The 23,095-nt window shown below is 33.8% G+C and overlaps 1 protein-coding gene across 6 annotated transcripts in view; it reads left to right on the top strand.

Annotated features, from left to right (window-relative positions):
- Positions 1-1,162: 1,162 nt before the first annotated feature.
- The window catches only part of LOC126865995 (protein RUFY3), a 30,594-nt gene continuing 8,661 nt past the window's right edge, over positions 1,163-23,095 (top strand). Inside the window, exons 1-12 of one of the 6 annotated variants that reach the window (XM_050618997.1) lie at positions 2,672-3,380; positions 3,448-3,801; positions 5,157-5,335; positions 5,418-5,527; positions 6,170-6,377; positions 6,457-6,620; positions 6,713-6,875; positions 6,950-7,066; positions 7,192-7,332; positions 9,897-9,994; positions 12,935-13,151; positions 14,333-14,584. In XM_050618997.1, coding sequence (XP_050474954.1) covers positions 3,510-3,801; positions 5,157-5,335; positions 5,418-5,527; positions 6,170-6,377; positions 6,457-6,620; positions 6,713-6,875; positions 6,950-7,066; positions 7,192-7,332; positions 9,897-9,994; positions 12,935-13,151; positions 14,333-14,584 — 1,941 coding nt within the window. In that variant the 5' untranslated portion in view covers positions 2,672-3,380; positions 3,448-3,509. Of the gene's footprint in view, positions 1,394-2,670; positions 3,802-5,156; positions 5,336-5,417; positions 5,528-6,169; positions 6,378-6,456; positions 6,621-6,712; positions 6,876-6,949; positions 7,067-7,191; positions 7,333-7,742; positions 9,514-9,896; positions 9,995-12,934; positions 13,152-14,332; positions 14,585-16,900; positions 17,056-23,095 lie in introns of those variants that run through there. The other 5 variants (XM_050618999.1, XM_050619000.1, XM_050618996.1 and 2 more) reach the window with 5 other exon arrangements.

Here is a 23,095-nt window from a genome sequence, read left to right as displayed (position 1 = left end):
ACTGGCAAATAGATCATACCTTCTTTATTTTATTAATTTGAATTGTACTGCTAACTATATCAATTAAGTAATTAATGCTATTGGCAATATTATTTATAACAATACTAATTATTTAGTTATAATGTATACCATGTATGAACAATTGCAAATCACAATCTCATTATTTTATAAATTTGAAATGTACGATAATACTGTCATTCATACGTAAGTTTATAATACATTATAGTATATCGTTATAATAGTGTCTATATTAAATCTTTCACAATAATAAATTGTAATTAATCACATTAACAATTAACTTTAATTGTTTTTATTTTCATGTTTAATTCAACACGACACATTTTGTATCTCCCATTCTTGAATTTCGATGATTCATCTAATAGACTTTAATCAGTAAGTTAAGAATCAACAAGTATATAATATTTTTTGTCATTGAAACTGATTCTATGACAACACGAACGTACCATGTTAGGAGTGATGGGTTCAATTCATTTGATATTGAAATATTTTAATTTGTTGAATGTAGGAGATAACATCATGTACGTTTACTGGCTACTGCAACATATAGCAATAACTACAATAAATCATCCTATATCTATATAATAAATCTGATATATGCAGTAGTCATCTAAATCTTCATAATTTATACTAATGTTTTGTAAATATTATCGAATCCATTATCTCAAATCACATTTAACCCAGATAAAAATGCACTTTAACGGCATAAAAAAGGCATACGGAAAGTATCTTCTCCAAAATATAATTGTAACTTTATATTTAATTCGCTACAGATTATTCTACAAAAATAAATAAGGCCAACCTTAAAAAAACACGTTCTTCTTACGTATTCTTCTTACGATCTATAGGTTGGAAGAATCTGAGATCGATATATATACATACATATATCGATACATGTTTCTATAGATAAACACCATTCATCAAACATCATTCACTACAGACAGGTTACAATACGCTTCAAATATTTTGATATACTCACAAATGTCAATTAACAATCAAACAACAATCAATAGCAATCGTACACGATTTACATCAGGGTCGTTCCTGAGTTTACACAATGTTATTCAAATGTACAACGATTTGAATGAGCGTCGTTCCCATCGCTGACAGTGGGCGCGCTCGAGAACGCATGACATGGGCAGTCGTTGGCAAGCGCGCGCGCGAGCGTACAGTGAAAACGTAAACATGGCCGCGGAGAGTAGCGAAGGTTTGCCAATATCTCCGTCCGAGAAATCGTTAACCGGTAGCTTAGTGTCCGAAGAGAATGAGAAAAGTGTATCACGATCACCGTCGACTTACTCGATAAGGGAGGACAAGTGGCCGGATCTGGTTGTCTCGAGGCCCAGAAAACTAGACGCTTGGTGGTTACCGAGACGTAAGTACATAACACGATAGGTGCATGTTTTCGATCCGTTTTCGGCGCGCATTTCAAAGTCGACGTTTCCGTCCGTGCAAAGTGCGCGCGATTCAACGTCATCCGACGATGCGTACACGAATCAGCGCGCACATTCTAGATCTCCATTCTTTATCGCGAAACGCCTACTTCGCGAGTTGACACATTGTCACGTGATCATCAATGGCAATATTACACGTGTTATATGTCCGGCAGCTGACCAGATTATAGGTCGTTTACCTTTGTTAGGATGAATTATTGTGTGATTATATACTATGGTTTAGATTAACTGTAAAACAAGATTATAAAAAAGAGGATTATAAAAAGAACCGCGGCATATATATAGTTCTTAGTGAATTAGTATGTGGTCCTTATGACCGATAGTAGATTTGTTAGTGACATCTCAGGAAGAGTTACCGCTGATTAGCAATGTTAAGATGAATTAATGTTCTTAAACATTATAATTATAAAATAAAATATTTAGATCAAGAGTAGTATTCGTCAGAGTTTTAATAAAATGTAACAGTACTACTTTAAGTTGTTGCTACTGTTGTGTAGTTAAATAATTATTTAAATTTTTGATAAGGGATTTCGATAAAGCGATAAGTATTATAATGTTTCACGCTCGAAACAAAATAATATTTCGACACTTTAAGTAAGACTCTAGTAAGATATAAAATGCGTGTTGCAATTAACATATTTATAGTTAGTTAACTAACTAATTGCATAATTGTTTGCATAGTGAAAGAACCTTGATAATTTTGTTATCTTTGATCAATCTTTCAATTTTCAAAGAATTCTTCAATTTTAGATCTGTGTCATTTTAAGAATTTTTAATATCGTACGTGGAAATAAAGTTAAAAAGCTATTGAGAATGTAATGCACAATAATTTAAAAGTTTACAGAATAAAAGTAATATTTTACAATCTTAAAAAATAATATAATACATAAGAATAACATTATCATAGAAATATTTCTACAGAAAAACGAAATGTTCCATCCGTTTAAGTTAAATAAAACTAAAATTACACGATCTAAGTTATAACAAATATATAAAGTATAATTCTATAAAATTATTTTATTTTAATTGCATTGCGGCAAAATTTTCACCAATATATATACACGTACAATTTAGATTTTATTTTTATTACGTTAGTTTTGTATTATATTCTGTTTTATCGACGTAGTCGAACCGTGATAGATGGCAGTACGTTCCGGACTGTCTGCTCCAGCATGTATATTGATTATCGTAGGTGGAGGTAAGGTCGGCGGGAGAATCAATATTACTTTTCGCCGGCGACTCGCCATTTTCGTCGTAAAATTTTTCGTGAGCAACGGAACACACGTCATACGTAGTTTTACTCGACAGTGAACCAGTCTCTGCGATGTTGAGCTCTTAAGAAATCAACTGCCGCAACGTTCAGCTACGATGTAGCACTAAAACCGAGTGCGAACGGCCGTCTTTCTGCTTTAGCCAAAGTTTCTTTTCATCGCTTTTACCGCAGTGTCTATATTTCATTTTCTCCATATCACGAACTAACTTTTCAAGCAATTTAACAATATCAATATCGTACAAACATCACGGACTGGATCTATTAAAACAGCAAAAGAATTATTATTGCTGTTTGTGTAAACATAAAGTGATCGAAATAAGTAAAATCAAATTATCAATTCGACCAATACGAACCAACTAAGTTACATCAGTGAAACACATCAGCTGATTGAAATTGTCAAGAGCAACGTCGACTGGAAGAACTCTAGTGACATCATTGGAGATGAAGAAGAGCTTTGTTCCAAGAGACAAGTCTAATTAATTAATATCAGAAGAGTTAAACCACAATTCTTCAGATATCTTTTCTCAGGGAAACTGAAGTTAACAAAACAGAGGAGACTAATCTTTTGAAATATTACATTACTTTAAAGAATAGTCACTGAGAGGATCGATAAAGAGGAAAAAGGTTCGGTTAAGGTAAGAACTCCATAGTTGGAGTGACCTAAAACAATCCATTGTTACGAACGATCTTCTATGCGGCAAGAATCCAAAAACGGTCTGAAGATCAGGCCACCGGGTGACCACAGTGTACATCACAGTGGGGTCATGCTTGAAGAAGACATGGCTGGCGCTCAGGATACGATATACCTGTGCAACTTCCGTGTTTCTGTCGACGGCGAGTGGCTGTGCCTGAAAGAGCTTCAGGATGTCGAGTTCTCGTTGCAGGAGTCGATGCAACGTTCACCATCGCCACCGCTCGCTCTCAGTGGTATTAACCATCATCATCATCATCATCATCATAATGATCATCATCGTCAGCAACAGCTTCCCGATCAGCGAGAGCTTCGCGATATAATGCCGCCAAGCCCACCGCCATTGCAGCACGTTTCCAGCTTGTGTCTGTACTCGATGTTCTTGCACTATTCGCTCCATTCTATCTTCATTGGTTCATATATAATTGGAAATCGGGCTGAGAATTTTTGCACCAGTCAATGTTGACTTAATTGAGGTTTATTGTTTCTTACATCTCAGTTGGACGAGTTCAAGTTTTGAAGCTTTGGTTGTTCTCTTTCTCTTTTTTTTTTTTTTTGCTAAGTTTAGGGTTAGTTGACGTTGTTCCGTGGGAAATCGATCCCTGGGGAAATTTATTCCGGCTCGTTTATTGTTTGACTTCGCTTAGGGATTTGGATGCTAGTTGATGTTAGTGAAAATAGATTAAAAAGTGTCAGATCATTCCATAAGTGAAAAACAAGGAGAAAATAAGGAATATCACATCCTACAGGGAAAATCGATTTATGAAGAGAATTGATTTGGAATATTTATATATTATTTATATAATGCAATAATAAAGAAACTAGGTTCGGCGAATTTAACTGTATTATTCGTAGTATGAAGTATATATATTATTCGAAGTATATATTACGCTATACATAGAATGAGTAATTCTGTGTGTATATATACATATAAATACAGTTATTACAGAAACTGCACTGGATAAAGTTATTGAAAGTATTGTAGATTATTTGTTATGGACTATTCCGTTATATAAGATAATTGTTAACTAAAAATTTACTCGTACTAAATTCAAAAGGATAATTTCTAATTGTGCTTTTCTATTGTATCTGGTGTCGTCTTTGTAATGTGCGAGTGAGAAAATTAAAATTAAATACCTTAAAGTTAAACAGATTTAAGGATTAATACCATTGTCTATAATTTTTGTCAAATCAAATTAATAATATGATTTTGTCAATTACTCTAGAAGTTTAAAATAAGAAACGAAAGATAACATTACTTGTGAAATTATCCGGTGGAAGCTATAATTAATATACGATATTTATCGTTTAACTCTTTCTTGGATTATTTCTCGTTAGAACGCATCGTTTCTTTTAAATGCTGTTACCAGATTTTCGAATTTAGAAATTGCTGGAATTAGTTTCCTTGGGGACTTCTTTTTATTTACATATTTTCTATTTTTCTATTCTTTCACGATTTTTGAAATCACGTATCCTAAATCTTCTTCCTTCTAAAATCGAAAATAATTTTAATCGCAACTTTTTGTTTGTTAATAATTTTGTGTTGCGCTTCGCTGATATTTCCATTCATACCATCATCTTCATGCTTTCGGGGAGAATGATTTGTTATATTTTGTAATTATTCAACATCAAGAATATGAACAAAACCAGTAATTATCACCAACAGGATGATTTATTTTTTTCCGACCCCAACTGGAACAAGAAACTGTTGTGTTTACAGCACGCGATCCAGTCATCATCGAGAGGAGTAATCTTGTGAATATTTCGAAATTAATCGTGAAGGAGCTGATCGAAACGTCTTTGAAGTATGGTCGGATGCTTGATTCTGATCATATGCCATTGCAACATTTTTTCATCGTTCTTGAACACGTGCTTAGGCATGGTTTACGACCAAAGAAGGTAAACAACACCTTCGAAATATCTAAACACTGATTTATAATTAAAAGGAAAAGGAAATGGCACTAATTGCCTTCGATTTCAGGGTCTACTTGGACCCAAGAAGGAGCTTTGGGATATACTTCAGCTCGTTGAGAAATATTGTTCCGAAGCACAGGACATTACGTCCAGTATTCGTGATCTACCTACTGTTAGGTATAATTCTGTTTCTGTCTTCTCTCTATTTTCTCATGTATAGGTATATAAGTTGAAACTTACGATTGGTGATATTAGTAAATTAAGAAAATTTATAGAAACTTTATTATTCATTTTTCAATATAGAAATGTTCAATGTTCGCTATAAGTACCTACGATTTATGTATTTAACTTAAAATAGTTTTAATATTATTTTGTATAAACATTTTATGGTTCCCAATATTTATCTATATTTGAGTAGAAATATTCCTCAAAGTAAGCTATTATTTTCTTAGCGCTAATCGAAAAACAGAATCAGACTAAATTTAGTACCTTGATCTGTTTAAAAGAAAATTACACAATATTTTTTATAATAATACTTCTAACGTCGATAAAATATATGAAATTGATTCTCTGCTTCTTAAGCTATATTTCTGTCAAAATTGACCGAAGCTAAGAGATCTCTGACATTTCTACTCTTAAAATAAATTGTTTAATTTTCTTTGTAAAACTAGATTTTGTAATGTAATATTCAATTCGTCTAATACTTTATGTACGATATTAAATAACATATTCCAAAAGAAATTAGATCAGCTTTATCAAATCACGTCTCTAGCGATTTCTATTTGATATACGGTCCGTTGACCGGGCTGACCCTTTCAGGACTGCAATGGGTAGAGCGCGAGCATGGTTGCGTATGGCGTTAATGCAGAAAAAGCTAGCGGACTACTTGAAAGTTTTAATCGACCACAAGGAAGATATATTGTCCGAGTATTTCGAGCCTGACGCTCTGATGATGAGCGAGGAGGCAATCGTTATAATGGGCTTGTTGGTGGGATTGAACGTAATCGACTGCAACTTCTGTGTAAAGGTCAGTTGCGTGTGTTTTTTCCACGCTGATCAGGATCGTCTAACGGGGTTAAAACTGAATGGGGAAATTGTTACGGCAGGAAGAAGACCTCGATTGTCAACAAGGTGTGATCGATTTCTCGCTATACCTGCGAAACAGCAATCATATACCTGGTGAATCTCCAGACGACGAGCTTGAAAATGATAACATGACAACTGTCCTCGACCAGAAAAATTACATCGAGGAACTAAACCGACATTTAAAGTAATTGTGCTTTCTACAGTTACATACCGCGATGATTTATTTCGATTCGAGCGAGTTACAAGTTTAAACGTTGTACTGTACATCGATTTCAGCGCAACTGTGACAAACCTACAAGCCAAAGTGGAATCCTTAACAACGACAAACGCTCTTATGAAGGAGGACCTGTCTATCGCTAAAAATAACATTCTGTCGCTTCACGAGGAGAATAGACAATTGAAAAAAGAGTTGGGAATCGAAATCAAAGACACGAACGAGGTACGGAGATTTTGATGTCTAACATTCTTTCTATCGGTTCATCCTTCGTCAAAGAGAAGTTTCTCTGGTTTCAGAATGGGAAACCACCAATCAAAATTACTGAAACGACGACAGAGATCGAGGAGTTGAGAAGTAGGCTAGATGCTGAAAAGAAATTACGGCAGGATGTAGAAAAGGAATTAGAATTACAGGTGGATTCTTCTTATTTATATTCTTTCTTCCAGTTGAATTTTAAGCTTCAACATGTTAAATATTGAAAAATGAATATTGTGGAAGTTGAAATTAGGAAAATGACTGAGTAATTTTTTGTGAACAGATTAGTATGAAGTCAGAAATGGAAGTGGCTATGAAGCTGTTGGAGAAAGATATTCACGAGAAACAAGATACGATCATATCGTTACGACGACAGCTCGACGAGATCAAGTTAATTAACTTGGAAATGTATAAAAAGCTACAGGTGATCAATTGTATTTCTTGTTACGCGCTAATCGCGACGCAGGATGCTTCATATGAGTAAAATGAAAACCATTTTACTCTCTCGAACTATTCGTTTTAACATTACAATGTCTTTATCTACATTTATAGCGAAACGTTTAATCAGTAAATTTACAATTATGACAAATTTTTTCGACGTTCAAGCACGAGGCAGATCCTCGTCGCGATTATGATTTCTTCCTACATGTTTTCTAATCTATGTGTTTTTTCATCGCATTTCTGTTCCTTTTCGTTTCTGCTTTAATCCCAACAGCTTTTCAGATTTTTAGCGAAATTTGATTCCACTCAGACAGTTTCTAATTCCCTTTTGCCATGCTGGGGATGTTGGGTAGCTTTCGAAATTTCTTGTTTCTGGGACTATTTCCATTATAGGAATGTGAGCACGAACTAACGCAGAAAGGAGAAATGGTGAGCCGGCTTCATGCGAAGACGAATCAAATCGGCAAGATCCTGAATAATCTTGAGAAGTGCAACCACATGAAAAAGGATGGGGAAAATATTCGTAGTCCAACCACGCCGAGCAGTACCTTGAAATCGATTCTTAATAAGACCAGTCCCACTTCACCACGATGTTACTCGTCTGCAGACAATGTATCCGCGATTGATTATCAGCACCCTCCTAATAATCAGCAACAATCAGCTAACAATCATCAAAAACCGACTAATAACCAGCAAACTAACAATCACCAACAATCCACTAATGCTCAGCAGCAATCCCTCACTAAGCAACCATATTCTCCGAATAATAACGGACAAACAAGGGGTAACGAGCAGAAAAATGGCGCTAACGAAAAGGAAATGGCAAAGCCTGATACCCCAGAACAGAGTAAATCGAACGGTGAGGTTTCTATGGAGGCGGAGGAACAATCGACTGCATAAAAGAACACTGTTTCTAGAGAATGGTTTTTATACTATGCATCTTCATACTCCGTTTAATATTTCGACTAATCAAGGGCGTATAAATGACGGCAAATCCTTTATACGAACGTGTTCCTGAAATGTCCAATGACATTTTAAAGAATGTCGATGTATATAGAAGTACTAGTGTATTTCAATATTTGTTAATTGACAATTCTGTACATAATTTATGAAATGTGATTTTTATTTCATTTTTTGTCATTTGGCAATAGATTTTCTTGGGTACTTAAATTATCTCTCTGTTTCAATTTTTAGTTTCAATAAATTCTTTAACTCATTAACTGGTTGCTAATCTCCTGTACATAATAATTTCTTTATTTAGAGACCACCTATCTTTCTTTCTTTCTTATCGCTTCTGTTAAAAATAAATTACATCATAATTATATTTACAAGGATTAAAATCGATATAGCTGAAACTGATTTGTCTTTATTAATTTGTCATTTTTTAATTATGAAAGTTTCTAACTGAAGGATGCCCTAGTTAATACATTAATAAATCCCCTACGTAGAAAATCTGTATTATTCTGAAATAAGTTGAAACAGAGGAGCTTATACATTATTTAAGTTAGTAGACATTGACTGTATATCGTGTAACTGTAACCGGAGCCTAAAAGTATAACTGTTATGATACATTTGTGGATATAATGGTTGTTAATGAATAGAATTTAATCGCGAAAAATGTTGTTGGATTATTCAGAAGCACTATTATTATACATTTAACGCTAAACAAGCTATATCACTTAGATCTTTCACAGGACAGGACTTTATATATCCAAAATGCGTAGAATATGAACGAGAATGAAATATTCGACATTTAATTATCCAGCAATCCATGCATCAATAAGCTTTTAAATGCAACACCTGTCGTGGTGTGTTTCAATCGAGACACTTTATAAATGTAACTGTGCTTTGTTACGGCATAGTTACGCTATTTCAATAAAATTGCTATTTTGTCCACAGAACTATTGACGACAATAACATTATTATACACATGTTTTTCATATCTTCATCACATTCAATCGGAATGCGTTTTATTGTTCATCAGATTTTGATTATAATTATTATCCACTTTTTGTAAAGTGTCTCGGATATTTAATTTCAATCCATCGTGAAAACATTGTATTTTAACGAATATTAATTATCCTGTCAAATTGATAGCAATTTTTCTCTATGAAATAATTTATCAGTAGATTCTGTTAACAGAGAAAGTAGATTCATTTATATTTATCGAACATTTTCACGGATTCCGGATTAATGCAATGGAAGGTAATATCAATTGACAAATAATTAATATTCCATTCGAAACTCGACGAAAAGAATCTTTTATTCAACCTATGTTTAATGGGATTAAAAACTCATGTTGCACGATTTTCCATTAATTTCACCATACATTAACGATTACGACGTCTGAATCTTTTAAAAAACTGTTTTACATTTATCATATACATATTACATCATCTACATTGGTACAGGATGAGCTTGCAGCTATAAACTACACAATGTACATTTTACTTCTAAGGATTACGTGCTATTTCAGGGCTCTTCCTTTAATCGAGAAACAAATGAAACGGTTCTTTCCACCTTTCACTGAAATAGGGTTTATTTCAGGAGTGCGAAGGCTCGCTTAAGCATAAAACAGAACTGATCACTAAATTGGAGGCTAAGACGCTATCGATGACTGAAACCATCCAGAAAATGGATGAAAAGTATGTTTATTTGTCTTTCATTAGTGTTAATTACTTTGTAAGCGCGACTGATTCATCGGGTTTTAGATTACATTTCGACGCGATCAATATTTTATCGAAGCTAATACTAACATTCTATCATATATATACTTTATCTAGCTTTCCGAACATAGGTACTCGTGAACTCGCAGCTTGAAGCCATTACTGTAAGATTTTGTTGTCAACGTCCGCGGGGCTTCGAATCATCGCGCGACTAATATAAAAAGACTTTGGCATTACAAAAATTCTGATTTTAATAGAATTTTATTAATTTGCAATGTAATATAATCTAATATTTAGTACAGTTATATAATACTTCAAGAATTCGATGTGATCTAAGTATAAGACAATTTTTATTTAAAATTATTTTATTTAAAATTACTTTGAAGTTTTACAAAATCAAATTTTAATATCACGAAAATTGTTTAATTATAATTTATAAGAGAATGTAAAGTATTGTCTGTCGATTAAATTTTAATCCTAATTGAAATTTAAAGTAAGATTCTCTATCGTAGTACAAACTTTGATGACAAGATGAAGAATTTCGAATACCAAATTCTTTTTTCAATCATCGACGCTTTTAATTTTACAAAATCTTGATACTTCGATTTCACTCAGTCACGCGTTCCTCGCGTACCCTCGTAAAAGGACGCTGTATAAAGGAACGGCAAAATATTACTAATATTATCTTTACTATAGTTAAACATTTTAGCATTTACAAACCTAGTCGTTGTGATAAGAGATTTTTCTATAGCTCGTGGCTCTCGGCGATTATCGTATGACGATATCGAGAAATGATATACCCTCGACGGCTGTAGTTAGAGGTGATTTATTTTTTACTTAGGCGTTGCGTACGCGATCTGACTTAGGGTAGATTAGCCGAGGCAAACATTATAGATACAGATTCGATTTATCGTTAATGGAGATGTTGGCAAACCTTCATTTAACGGCTACTCGATCTAAGATTATTAGGTCTATACATATATAATATAATATAAATATTAATGTTATAGCGACAAATTCATGTTTCCCGTACTAATTGGTAGATTTATACCTCGAGTTGAGTAAACGAATCGCTGAATTAATATCGATTGCTAATCAGGGCAATAACATGTAAATGTGTTGCCCTTTTAAATCTATTGCCTTGCTCGTGCGTGAGAAGTACACTCTTTTTTCTTGTTAATTGCTCGTCAATTATTATATTAGATTGATGGTATCTGGTCAATTAGAATTATAAATTATAAATGATACCTCAGTATTTCAGGAACTGACTTGCGATCATTTTTATCGTCGTTTTTTCTTTTCTTTATTCCACTTACTTTTTCTGTTTGCTTTTATATCAATCAAATTGTTTCTTACGATCGTATATATTCTTCGTCGTTATATATATATAAATACACCTACACTCACAGACACGCATATACACACCGTTTGTGTCGTTCACGTTTATCGAAAGACTCACGAAACAAACGTGCCATACATATATATATATAATATCTTTATATAAATATAATTATGTATAAGCAATCGAGCAATGGTCTTTATAATGCACCCAGACACTTGTGTGCTTGTATATCAATGCAGCGGAAATAAATTCATGACAGAAGATAGTTTGCATTTAATTACCCTCAGATCATCATCGTTTAGACGTAAGATGAGACTTTTCGTTCGAATAATTTCTGTAGTATAGCCTTCATAATAATAATAATAAAAAAAGGAAAGTTATGCATAGCTTTCGAGTTCTTTTTCGTTCCGTTATTTAAATTTCTTGTAATTTCTCTACGTCATGATTAATTATAATTTTGCGTGGAAATGATGAATTTATATTGAAGCGAAAGGTAAGTTGAGCTTTTGCACCGTTAAAGATTGGATTACGAACTCGAGGAAAAATAGATGAGTATGGAGATCCGACATTTTGCTGAATTCGCTCGGGGATTATAATATAAAGTCTTTAAAAAAACAACCTGCCTGTTTCTTCGGCTGGATAACGGTATTCGGTCATGAATAATCATGGCGAAAGTTTCAATGAGAACTCCAACTAAGTTACAGATCCTTGCTTTTGTAACTTCCTTTCGTCGAGGAGCTTAGTGTTTCTGTAAACTCGGCCAACGAAACTGCGTACGTCGGTTTCTCGAACGAATTTTGTTTAAATGGACGGCTATATCGGTTATTATAATAATTTATTCGTCTCTCAAAATAATCTCTTGAAATAACAACGGAAAATTCTGACGAAGTTCCGTCGTTATTTTGTTCGAATGTTACTTCGCTGCAATTTAATTAGGTTACTTACATTGTATCTTTATTAAATGATCGCAAGGCAGTGTCTTAAATACGTGTACTTTCAGACAAATCGTAAGACTGAAATTACGAGCGTAATAACTTCTGAGGAATCAAGAAAATTTGTTAGCTCATTCACATCTCAATTTTAATTATAATATCATGGTTGATTCATTATTTCCATATAATGTATTAGATCATTTCATAAATAACGTGTTTTTTTTTCATAAACTAAATAAAAATAAAAAATTATGTAGTGATGTATTTTTTCTCATTTTCTACGATAATTTTCCAGTTTTTTTTATCTAATTTCTCTTTTTATAAATTATATTTCTTCCTATTATGACAAATTCCGTTATTTATGAAATGGCCTAATTACATTCTAGTATTAGACTTAAAAAAAAAGAATCTTATCTTAATCTTAATTATCTTTACTAATTTCAACTGAATCAAATTCAACGTCATTTCTCGCTTAAATGCCAATTATCTCCACGATTACTATTTTTTTAAATACTGCAAAAATTATCGAAATTTTGCATACGATTATTCCCATTACAACTTCAGCCGTCGTACGTAGAAAATTGCCGCGTTTGTCGTATAGTATTGTGTTCGATTCTTTGAGTACCAGTGATTTGACTTAATCAGGTGCAAGGAAATGGACGACGTGAAATCAGATGCAGTAGAGAGGGTGAGGATTTTGGGAGCTGAAGCTGCCGAGAGAGAAGCGAGGGCGAACGGGGTCGAGAGGGAATTGCGACTCGAACGCGAATGGAGAACCTCCTTACAGGAAGCATCGATCTCTAGCGCGGAGAAGATCTCTCAATTACATCAGGAGATCGATCAGTTGAGGCGGGTGTCCGAGGTACGTTGCATATCGGCCTCAACTTCGCCATATTCGCGCATACCACCAGCTTCCAAACTGGATGATCAAACTTGAGATGCTATCTTGGTTATATTTGAAAATGCAAATAATTTTCTGCAATATAGTTCTAGTCATTATCGACCATGCGATGGCATTGTTAATTTTTCTTTTGTTTCATTGTGAAATATCATTGTGATGTCGTACGAAAGGATACTGTAATAATTGGTTTGATATTGTTAAAAACAACATTTTTCTTTAATGTTTAATGGTTTACTGAAAGCTTTTACGGAGTAAATGCAATAACGTTGCTAAATTCCCAAGTGTAGCAAAACGACTTTCTTATCTGTTTCTTTTCTCTCTATCTTTTAATAGACTAGTAATAGAGTACACCTACTATTTAAGAGAAGCTATACGAACGTAATATAATAAGATATAGTATTTTATAACGAATTACTTTATATTGCTCTATTTTTAATTTAAAATTAATGTGGAAAATGCGGCCTTGTTTTATACCATTTTGGCAGAAAATTAATTCGCGTTATGTAATTTTCTGCTTCAAAATATTAATTGTATTAAATAGAAATTTTGGAAGTTCTGAATTTAGTACTTTATTTAGTACTGTATTTACTACACTTCTTCATTTTTTACAATATAGAACATCAACAGCAAACATAATTCGCTAGAAAAAGATCTGATTGCAACTAATTTTTTTTTTTGACCACAAAACAATTTGTTTATCATCTCAATGTCTCGTATGAAATAAAAGGAAAATATCTTAAAAAAGAAAATACCTACAATTCTCACAGTTTGGTTACCCATCTCGATATCCTTTCCAGAACAAAATACTTCCACAATCTCCCAACCCAAACCCCACAGTTTCAATCACCTATTCGTTCCCTCCCACAATACCTTCCTTCAACCTCAAAACACTTTGCCTTCGCCGATCGATTTTTCAAGCAACCGCTTCCTTCTCTCTCCTCCATCTCCCTTCTCCTTCCCTTCATCAATCTTCCGAAACTTCTTCGGCTCTCGCGCAATCGAATCTTCTCACTAATAGTCGACGCAACTCGACTCCGCAATCGGCCCTGTAACAACCGATAACACGGGGATAGGGAAACGAATGGAACGTCTGGGACAAAGTTTCAAGGTGTCGAGGCGTAATTCCAGGCCATGTGTTGCAGAAATACCTGGCGCTGCAGGAGGAACATTACGCGTTGAAGGAGATCTGCACCGAACAGGAACGGACTCTGGAGGAACTTGGGGGACAATTGAGCACGGCGAAATTGGCGGCCGTGGAATTACGCGAGGCCGCTGACAACGCTCACCAGCAGCAGAACCAGCAGCAGCAAGAGGGTGCAGCGACCTGGGCGAACGATCGACTGGTCACCCAATGCAAGAGCTGCAACCGAGAGTTCAACATCACTCGTCGCAAGGTAATCAAACTTTTTAATTGCCCCTACGCCTTCTACCTCGATTCGGCCATCTCTTTCGTTTCTATCTACTCAGTCGTCGTCGTTATCGTCCTTGTCGTCGTCCATTGACGTCGCGCAAGGATTGCTCTACTGAAAGGCCGAGCCCCGAGTTCGCTTAATCGTTCAATTATCCTTGCCACCCTGAAAATTACCGGTTCCACGGTCCAGATTTCTCCACGGGCTCTATCTGCACAGCCTGTTCGAATCACTATGCGCGCGAACATGTTTTCGAACCAAGCTGACACTGTCGAGAGATTTTATTCCTGACGAAGTTACGCCTCTCCTCTCGACCTTTGCTCGTCTAGACGGCTCGAAGATCCGAATCGCGTGCACCAGCCAAGGAGAACTTTGATGCATGACAGTTCTGTTATTAGAGATAACACGGTGTATCGGGCTGTGTTACGGCTTGCAATTACAAGCGGCCCCGATCCTCGTTTGTTGGTAGTCCGTGCCCAGTCCTTCCTTCCTTCCTGCCTTCCACGACCTACGGGTAATTGAAGAGATTTCGGAGTGGATTTTTGATTAGATTTTATCTGCATCCAGAGAGTGGTATATAGATAATTCAAGGCTCAAGGAGTTTGTATATTTATATACTTCTTGGGTGTTTGTAGTGTCTTTTAGCGCAAGAGATACCAATTCCAGTAATTTTTCATGGAAATTTTATACATCGACAACAATGTATTTTTTAGGTTTTAAATAATTGTTTGTAAAATATGCGGATAAAGATGTTTTCTTTTATCATGACTTCTTTGGTACTAGTATTGTATTTTAGCCATCCATAGATTGAATGTTAAATATTAGTTGATCGAAAATTTTGGGAAACCAAATTTCGTTACTACAACACAGTGCATTTTATGTGATTGGAATCTGTTTTTAAAATGAAGGTTTTTCATTCTATTGTATTTTTTATTTGTATTGTATTCCTCTTTTATACGTTGTTACATTTGCAATGCTCAACTCTTTTTACAAGTCGATTCAAATTTTAAAGGTTGTCCTTAAATAGTTAATGAGATATTTTACACTTACAATATGAAATATGCTTTTGTCTAGTCTTATTATAATAATAATGTCTTGATTTCTTCCAAAAAGATATCTATCCTCTTTAAACCTGTTTCAATTTCCTATCATATTTTCGGGTTACTTACAAATTCCATTAGCAATGCTTGCCTTTATAATGAGAAAATTCAGCTATACGACTGTTGATATTTTCTATTCACAGATAATTTTTTATTAAGTGGATTTTAAAGCAGGAAATGAATCCAATGTTGTGCGGCACGAGGGGCGTATTAAAGATGCCAAAGTTGTTCAGAATTCTCTCTTATTCGGATATTTTAACAGAAACCGGAAAAGTGCTTTTATCGTGTAATTTAAATTTAATTGAATTTACTGCATGTTATTGGATCAGTTTTAATACAAAATACAATATCGCCATTTAAATTTTCAACACATTTGTGAATTTTAATGCATATGTATCTTGGAATTTCAAATAGAAAAAAGATCGTTTTCTTTAAATATTCGATTAAATTATCGATTTAGTCATTCATAAGCAATAAGATGTTCAATTTATCCCATTATGTTTAGTGTTTAGTTGTGCGTAGAAAAAATATTTCTACCATTAGAAAACTATTCTTGCTTTACATTGGGGAAACCTTATATTGGGAATTTTCAATTGAAAATGAAGATTTTTCTTTCTAAAAGGGAACAATTAGTTCTTTCAAACAAACTTTCATATTTTAAAAAAGAAAACCAATTGTTAATTATTATCTATTAACTACGCGTTGATTTGACATGTAAGTGTTAATTTTTAATCAAATTTGCGTTATATCTGCAATTTTCTAAGATTTACCAAGAAAACCAAATTACTCGATAAATCAGTATAACATAATATTTTGTTAATATTTTACACATAGTATATTCTCTCATAGCACCGTTAGTAATTTTCTAACTGTTGCAAAATTAAACTACGGCTTTAAAAAGATTCCTTTTACAATAGAAAATATATTTCTGTTTTGTCTTTTTTAAGTTTTTTTGAGCGGAAAAGTTACGCTTGGCGTAGTAGTATGTTCTTTTTCATAAGACACCCTATATACACACTTCCTCGAAAAGTAAATATTCAGTAACAGGACCTTACTCAAGCAAAGAACGATCAATCGAGAATACAGTGTCGACGCGGCGCGAAGAAAAATAACTGGATTTTTGCCTTCATTTTGTTCTTATTTTTTCGCAGTCGAATCACGTAGAAGCACGACATATTTAAAGTATTCCGCCCGCGACCAGATTGTTTCAGATTGTTGAGCTGCTCAGTTGCGTGCATTGATAAGGAAAACTGGCTGAGAGAGATCGGCATTCGTGCATTCGTCATACGAAATATATTTCTATGGCTAGAATTTATGCACGGTCCGACCTTATCGAAATTTCGTGAACGTGCACCGGACGTCACGTTAATGGCGTTGTTACCCTTCGCCCTCATAAACGCAAGCGAAGAAGAGTTTGAGTCGTTAAAAAGAATAAAGATTCCTCTAATTCCGTCCAATTCTAAGGAAGTTGCTTTGTAAACAGAAAACAGATTTTTATTTAAAAATGTTCGATCAGCTTTGATAATCATTCGAACGTTTTCAAAAGGAATTGGAAAAGACAAGCGTGTCTCTAGTGAGATGAGATGAATGTCGAACAGCTGTTGATTATGAAACGCGTTCATTTTCATTTCAAAGAAACATTTCTATTTGGAGATAATGGTTAATTTTAAAAATAACACCTGTAAGTTCTTTAATTTGAACGATAAGATGAATCTTCGGTAATTTTTTGTTCGTTCTTGATTTTACACAGATTCTTTTTGGGAAATAGTTTCTATAAAGTAAGTTCTCACTGCTTTCTGTAAATGTCTCATTTGCCACATTAAAATTAAATGATGTTCTATGCTCCTTTCTTCTACATAACTGTTTGCATTGATTTCGTGATAATATATTATTTAGTAATTTATCGCGTCACCTGCTTATTTATTAACTAACCTTTAATAAAAATTATCTTGTACAATCGTAATTATTACAAATGAGCATTTCTGCATTAATGTTGATGCAGCGTATCCTATTACTGATTGGGAGAAACGTCATATTAATATTAATTTTATCGTCAGTAATATGTTAAAGAATACGCGAAACTGTGCGAGTTAAATGATCACAACAAATATTTATTACCTTGTTCCATTTGGAATACTCAAAAGAATTACGTGGGATGTTCGTTGGTAACGCTTATAGCACGATCGTAAAAGAGGCTATTTTTGGGTAGGATTCTTAATCCTTTTAAGGAAAAGGAGCAATAAACAGTACACTTTTTAGAATTCTAGTTTATTTCGCACTCAAATAGCTTGAGACGTGTTATAAATTGAGGATTTCCTGAAGAGATAAATTTAAGGTAATTGGAAAACAGATGTAAGTTGATACAAGTTGCCCACGATGTAAATTGATACGAAAAGCCGAATATCTCTCGTAAGTTCAGGCAGCTTTCCACCCATACCAGAAAAAGGCGTATCAAGGGCGCGTGGAAGGGAGGGAGCGAGACTAAGATCAGATGCGGATCAACCATCATTCAGCAAGGATCGAGTCATTCCGTTGCAAACAAAACCCTTACAAAATTGTTAAATCTTACTTCTGTCAAATATACATCGAACTATTCATTGCTATTAACTTGCGAGCGCATTCAGTATGCGATAAGAACAATTAAATATTCACTCGTTGTTAATTCTGTGTGTGAAGTGAACAACCACAGAAAGCCTCTTTCAACGTACACAATTACTTTGTCTATGATCCAACAGCGTATTATCATCGTTAATAACTTTTGAATAGCGTAATAAAGTATTCTTTCTTTAGTATTGGTGAACAAATTTTCAACATTACTTCGCTGTTATCTTGTATGTAGTACATCGTCACTTCGTTGTAATCTTTACGTTCACGCACGTTATAGTGTATCTTATATTTTCCAAACAATGTAGTACGATTCTACGTTTACACGTTTCCATTGTTTTCTAATTTTGCATGTTTTAATAAATATTACATTATGCATTTAATTTTCAAATGCAATAAAGTTTATACAAACCTTATCTTATTCCGAACTACTTTGCTCGATAATCTTTGCATAGCAGCTTATGTATCTGAAGCTTTTTTATTCTTAAATAAAAGGTACACAAGCTTAAGAACGGTAGAGAAAAAACGGAATTCCTGCTAAGAAAGATGCTTCTTTACATCTTGGAGATAAGCTGGATAAGTCTTGTATACAGGATGATTCTAAAGACTTGGCTGCAAACACAATCTAACTCCAGATAGAGAAAATATTCAGAAGGAAATGTTAAATACCTATGATGATGATGAGCTAAATTTACATCGCGAACAAATCTATTGTTATCTGAAACAATAAAGTTAGGTAATGAGTATATATTAAAATCAAGCGATTCTTTCTGTATACAGAATGTAAAAATTTTCATTCTATATTTTCGATTTCTTTTTTCGCGTAGAATCACCCCCTTTCCGCTTGGACCAGCAGTTACCAACCAGCCTGTATACATAAGACGTTTATTTCCAAAATTCATGCAGAAAGTCTCATCAAAAGTGTACATTGGATTTGAGCTTTCTGGTGTTTCATGATTCCTTGCTTTTGTCGTTACAATAATATACATTAAATATCGCAATTAAATATCGTTAGAAACGTTCTCTTAACATTTTAACAATAAATTAGTAGTAATTTAAAATGAGGACTAAACCTAAAATCAGAAATTTTCAACACATTTTCATCAAAGATGTTTTCATGCTTCCTCAATCGAAAGAACACCGTATTTATTGTACAAATAATACAAAGAATTACTCCAAATTTAAGAATACATCACACAACTTTAGCAAAATCAAAAGTTTCTATTCCATAGATAATCATAGATAATAAACAATGTCACATTACGATTCACCAAAAACTCCACGTTCACCTCCGCTTACAGTGCAATCACATTACTGCACTATCACTCGTGTCTCTACATACACACACATATACACGCGAGAATACAATCTAGCGTGTTCAATGCATGTACGTTCGGCATGCATATTCAGCGCTTTGGCGTCCCGATAGAGACGTTGCTTGGTCCGTGAAGCACGTTTAGACCATGCTTTCCTCCGCCTCTTTTCTTTTTTCTTCTTTTCGCTCCCTCGTTCGTTGTCTGGTGCAGCTCCGTAGAAGACACGGGACATTACGAAGGGGATAGCTCACGGGAACCGGTTGGTAAGTTATTGCATAATAACAAGCCAGACTCGGTATATCCTTGTTACTCATTTTTCGCGCCGACCGAGTATTACCATACTGTTTAATATAGAATAGGCCAGCCGACCGCGTTGCCGCGCAGGTGGACAAGAGCTGTCGGTTGGCCACCGATGATTTGAACCTTCCGCATGGCTTTCGAAAGACGGCTTCCTGGGAAAACCGAAGCGAAAGAAGGCTTATGTATTTTGTATATGCAAACTCGTGCAACGATAACGTTTTGTAAAATTGTTGTTAACCTATTAAGGACGTAAAGAACGCAGACGCAACATTTCATTTGCAATTTCTTTTCAGTCCATTTGAATTACTGAATTCTGTTTCCTTTTTTTTTTTTTTTTTTTAATATTGTAGCGATGAAGGGGGTTTGGTTAATATTTATAAAGTTTGAAGAGATTGAAATATTCATAACACTATGATTTTTTTTAGAAACAAAAGTACGTTTACGCAACTTTTATGGATTATTTTTCTATTCAATGCTTAATGGATTAGCAGAATTGTTGCTCTTCTGTGAAGCTGTTGTATTACCCTGGTTTGTCAAGTTATTGTTTGTGAGTTGCATTCAATATTCTTTTCCTCTCGTTAATAAAAAATGAAAAAAAAACATTTACATGGAGATTCAAACAAGCTTTATTAATTTCTTTTACGTATATTTTGTTAAATACTGGTTTCCAACAAATTTCTCTATACGTTTGATATTCCTGAATGGAATATTTTTACGTTTAATCGTTCGGTCTAATATAATCGATCGTGTATCTATCGTCGATGCACATGCGTTGCAGCAAGCAGATGTTAGAATGCATAAATTGCAAAGTGGAATAAGGGGCTAGCATCGTTTGCAAGACCAAAATGGCGACATATCTTTGCATTATCGATGATATCGATTCGAGCACAGATGCTAATAATTGGAACAGCTCGAACTTCTTATATAGATTTCGTAACATAATTGAAGGAATGACGATTTTTATTTATACGACTATTTTTAGAAATAGACGTATTAAATTACCTATCCTTAATCTTGTCTTATCTTGAAAGCAGGTCGTTCTATTCCTGTATGTTTAGTACAGCGGATATATCATTTTCTGATAGAATATTTAAAACACCGAAGTAATTTAAAATAAATTTGGGAATATTGGCGTCGTAATATTAATTAGATATGCGAAAATTTATAATGTCTCTAATTTGAATATATCGAATCTTTTTTCAATTGTACTAGTTTCATAAAAAATGTTTTTGGACCTATCACTTAATTTGATTATAATTAAATTAATTAAATTGAAGTTTCGTGAAGAAAGATTACAAATCTTTTACCTAGAGTAAATATCATTTTGTTTATGAAAATAGTTGCGGGATATATTTCTGGATCAAACAAATTATTATAAAGTGTTTCCAGAAAAATCATTTTAGAGATAACGATTTTATTTGTTTTAAAATTAAATGAAATACGTGGAATGACCATTTGATATTCTATAAATATTTCTTGAACGATTGTCCTTCTTTCATTATAAATGGAATAAGGTATTAATTTTTTTCCATTTACAGATAACTCTCGTCAAATTGATTACACGTACTAGAAATACTCATTTTCTATTCTGCATTATTATTTGTTTTCTTTCCAATTAATTAAGAAAAACACGGAAGATAATAAAGAAATAAGGAACTTATTTGTAATAGATAACTGAATTTCCTTTTAAGCTCGCGGGAAACTTTTTTTTATATAGTATAATATCAATAATAAATACACGTCTCTTATAAAGAAGACATAACATGTAAGATCAGATTTATCACAAATCAAACATATCTGCCGCTTGCATACTTGATAATCTCTTGATAAACATTATTGCAACGTCAAAGAGTTGGTTAATAATCCTTGTTTCGGGACGCATTTAAACAAATAAAATAATTTCAGAATATACACAAGTATAACAAACTAAAATGAATTCCGGAATAAAACAAATTTTCTAGAACATGAATTGCGTGCCATTTCCCCGAATCGCAAATACATAACTATACAGATATTAATCGTAATTGAGCAACATAAATCTTCTCTCTTAAATTTGGAATTCAGATAATCCACCGAGAAATTATAGCGGCGCCGGTGATGATTATTAAGATTTAACATAAACTTCGTAACGAACGCTCATTTCCTGTTTCTCGATGCACGAATATCTCTGTTTCCGTACTGGAAAACAGTTGGAAGCAATAAGATACGCCCAATTAGGTTAACGATCCTCCACAGGAAAAAATCGTTGGTTCGTTCACGCGATCGCATGGAAAATGACCGAGATGGGTTTCGTGGTGCGAAGTCGAAACAACCAGATGGTGGTGGGTTGTTTTCATCGTTTATCAGTTCGCATTGCAGCTTCCCCTTCTACCTGTTCGTCTCCCCGGAATCTACTGTTTCAATAACACAAAGCTGATTAACCGTATCGAGTGACGGCCTCATGTTTGATCCGAGTGCTAAACTACAAATATGACAAATTGATCCCATTAAGATATGGTCGAGATGTTGAATATACAGAAAGGTGACGTTCCTGATAATCCCATCTTGTACAGTTGGATTAATGTTATTTTAGTAGAGTTAATAATGTTGTTTATGCGGTTTCACATTCATATCAACATAATTAAAGCAATATAAGGCAATATAAAGTATCATCAAAATATAAAAAAAATAAAGTATAATCGTTTATTAAATGTTGCAACGATTATTTCCTCCTGGATATTCTAATTTAAACTGAAATTCAAGTAATAGGGGTTCGCCAATTTTGTCCACTATCTACAATATTATCTTTCGTTCCCGTCATATAAGAACTCGCATTTGTATAAATGAATTGAATCGACAGAATTTCAATTAATCATTAAAAATTAAATTTCATTAATAATTGATAATATCTCAATGGTAATCTACTGTCTGATATTATACAGCTAAATCTACTGATCCTCTAATTTTTCTGAGCAACGTATCATACATCAACGTGATCAAATCTTATAGAATTAAGCTGATATTATTAACGATATTTACAAGTCACAAGTTATAACTTACTATTAGTATTGTAAATAAAAGTTTATAAATAAACATTCTATAATAAAAATATCTTTCGTTCAAGGATAAATGATAGAGTTGTAAGTAATGTTACCATGTCCTAAATATTAGAAGAAACTACTCAAAGTGCTTATGAT

Source organism: Bombus huntii, chromosome 5 (genome assembly GCF_024542735.1).
Source record: "Bombus huntii isolate Logan2020A chromosome 5, iyBomHunt1.1, whole genome shotgun sequence".
In the NCBI taxonomy this organism is placed as follows: Eukaryota; Metazoa; Arthropoda; class Insecta; order Hymenoptera; family Apidae; genus Bombus; species Bombus huntii.
This window is presented reverse-complemented; position numbering and strand designations above follow the sequence as displayed.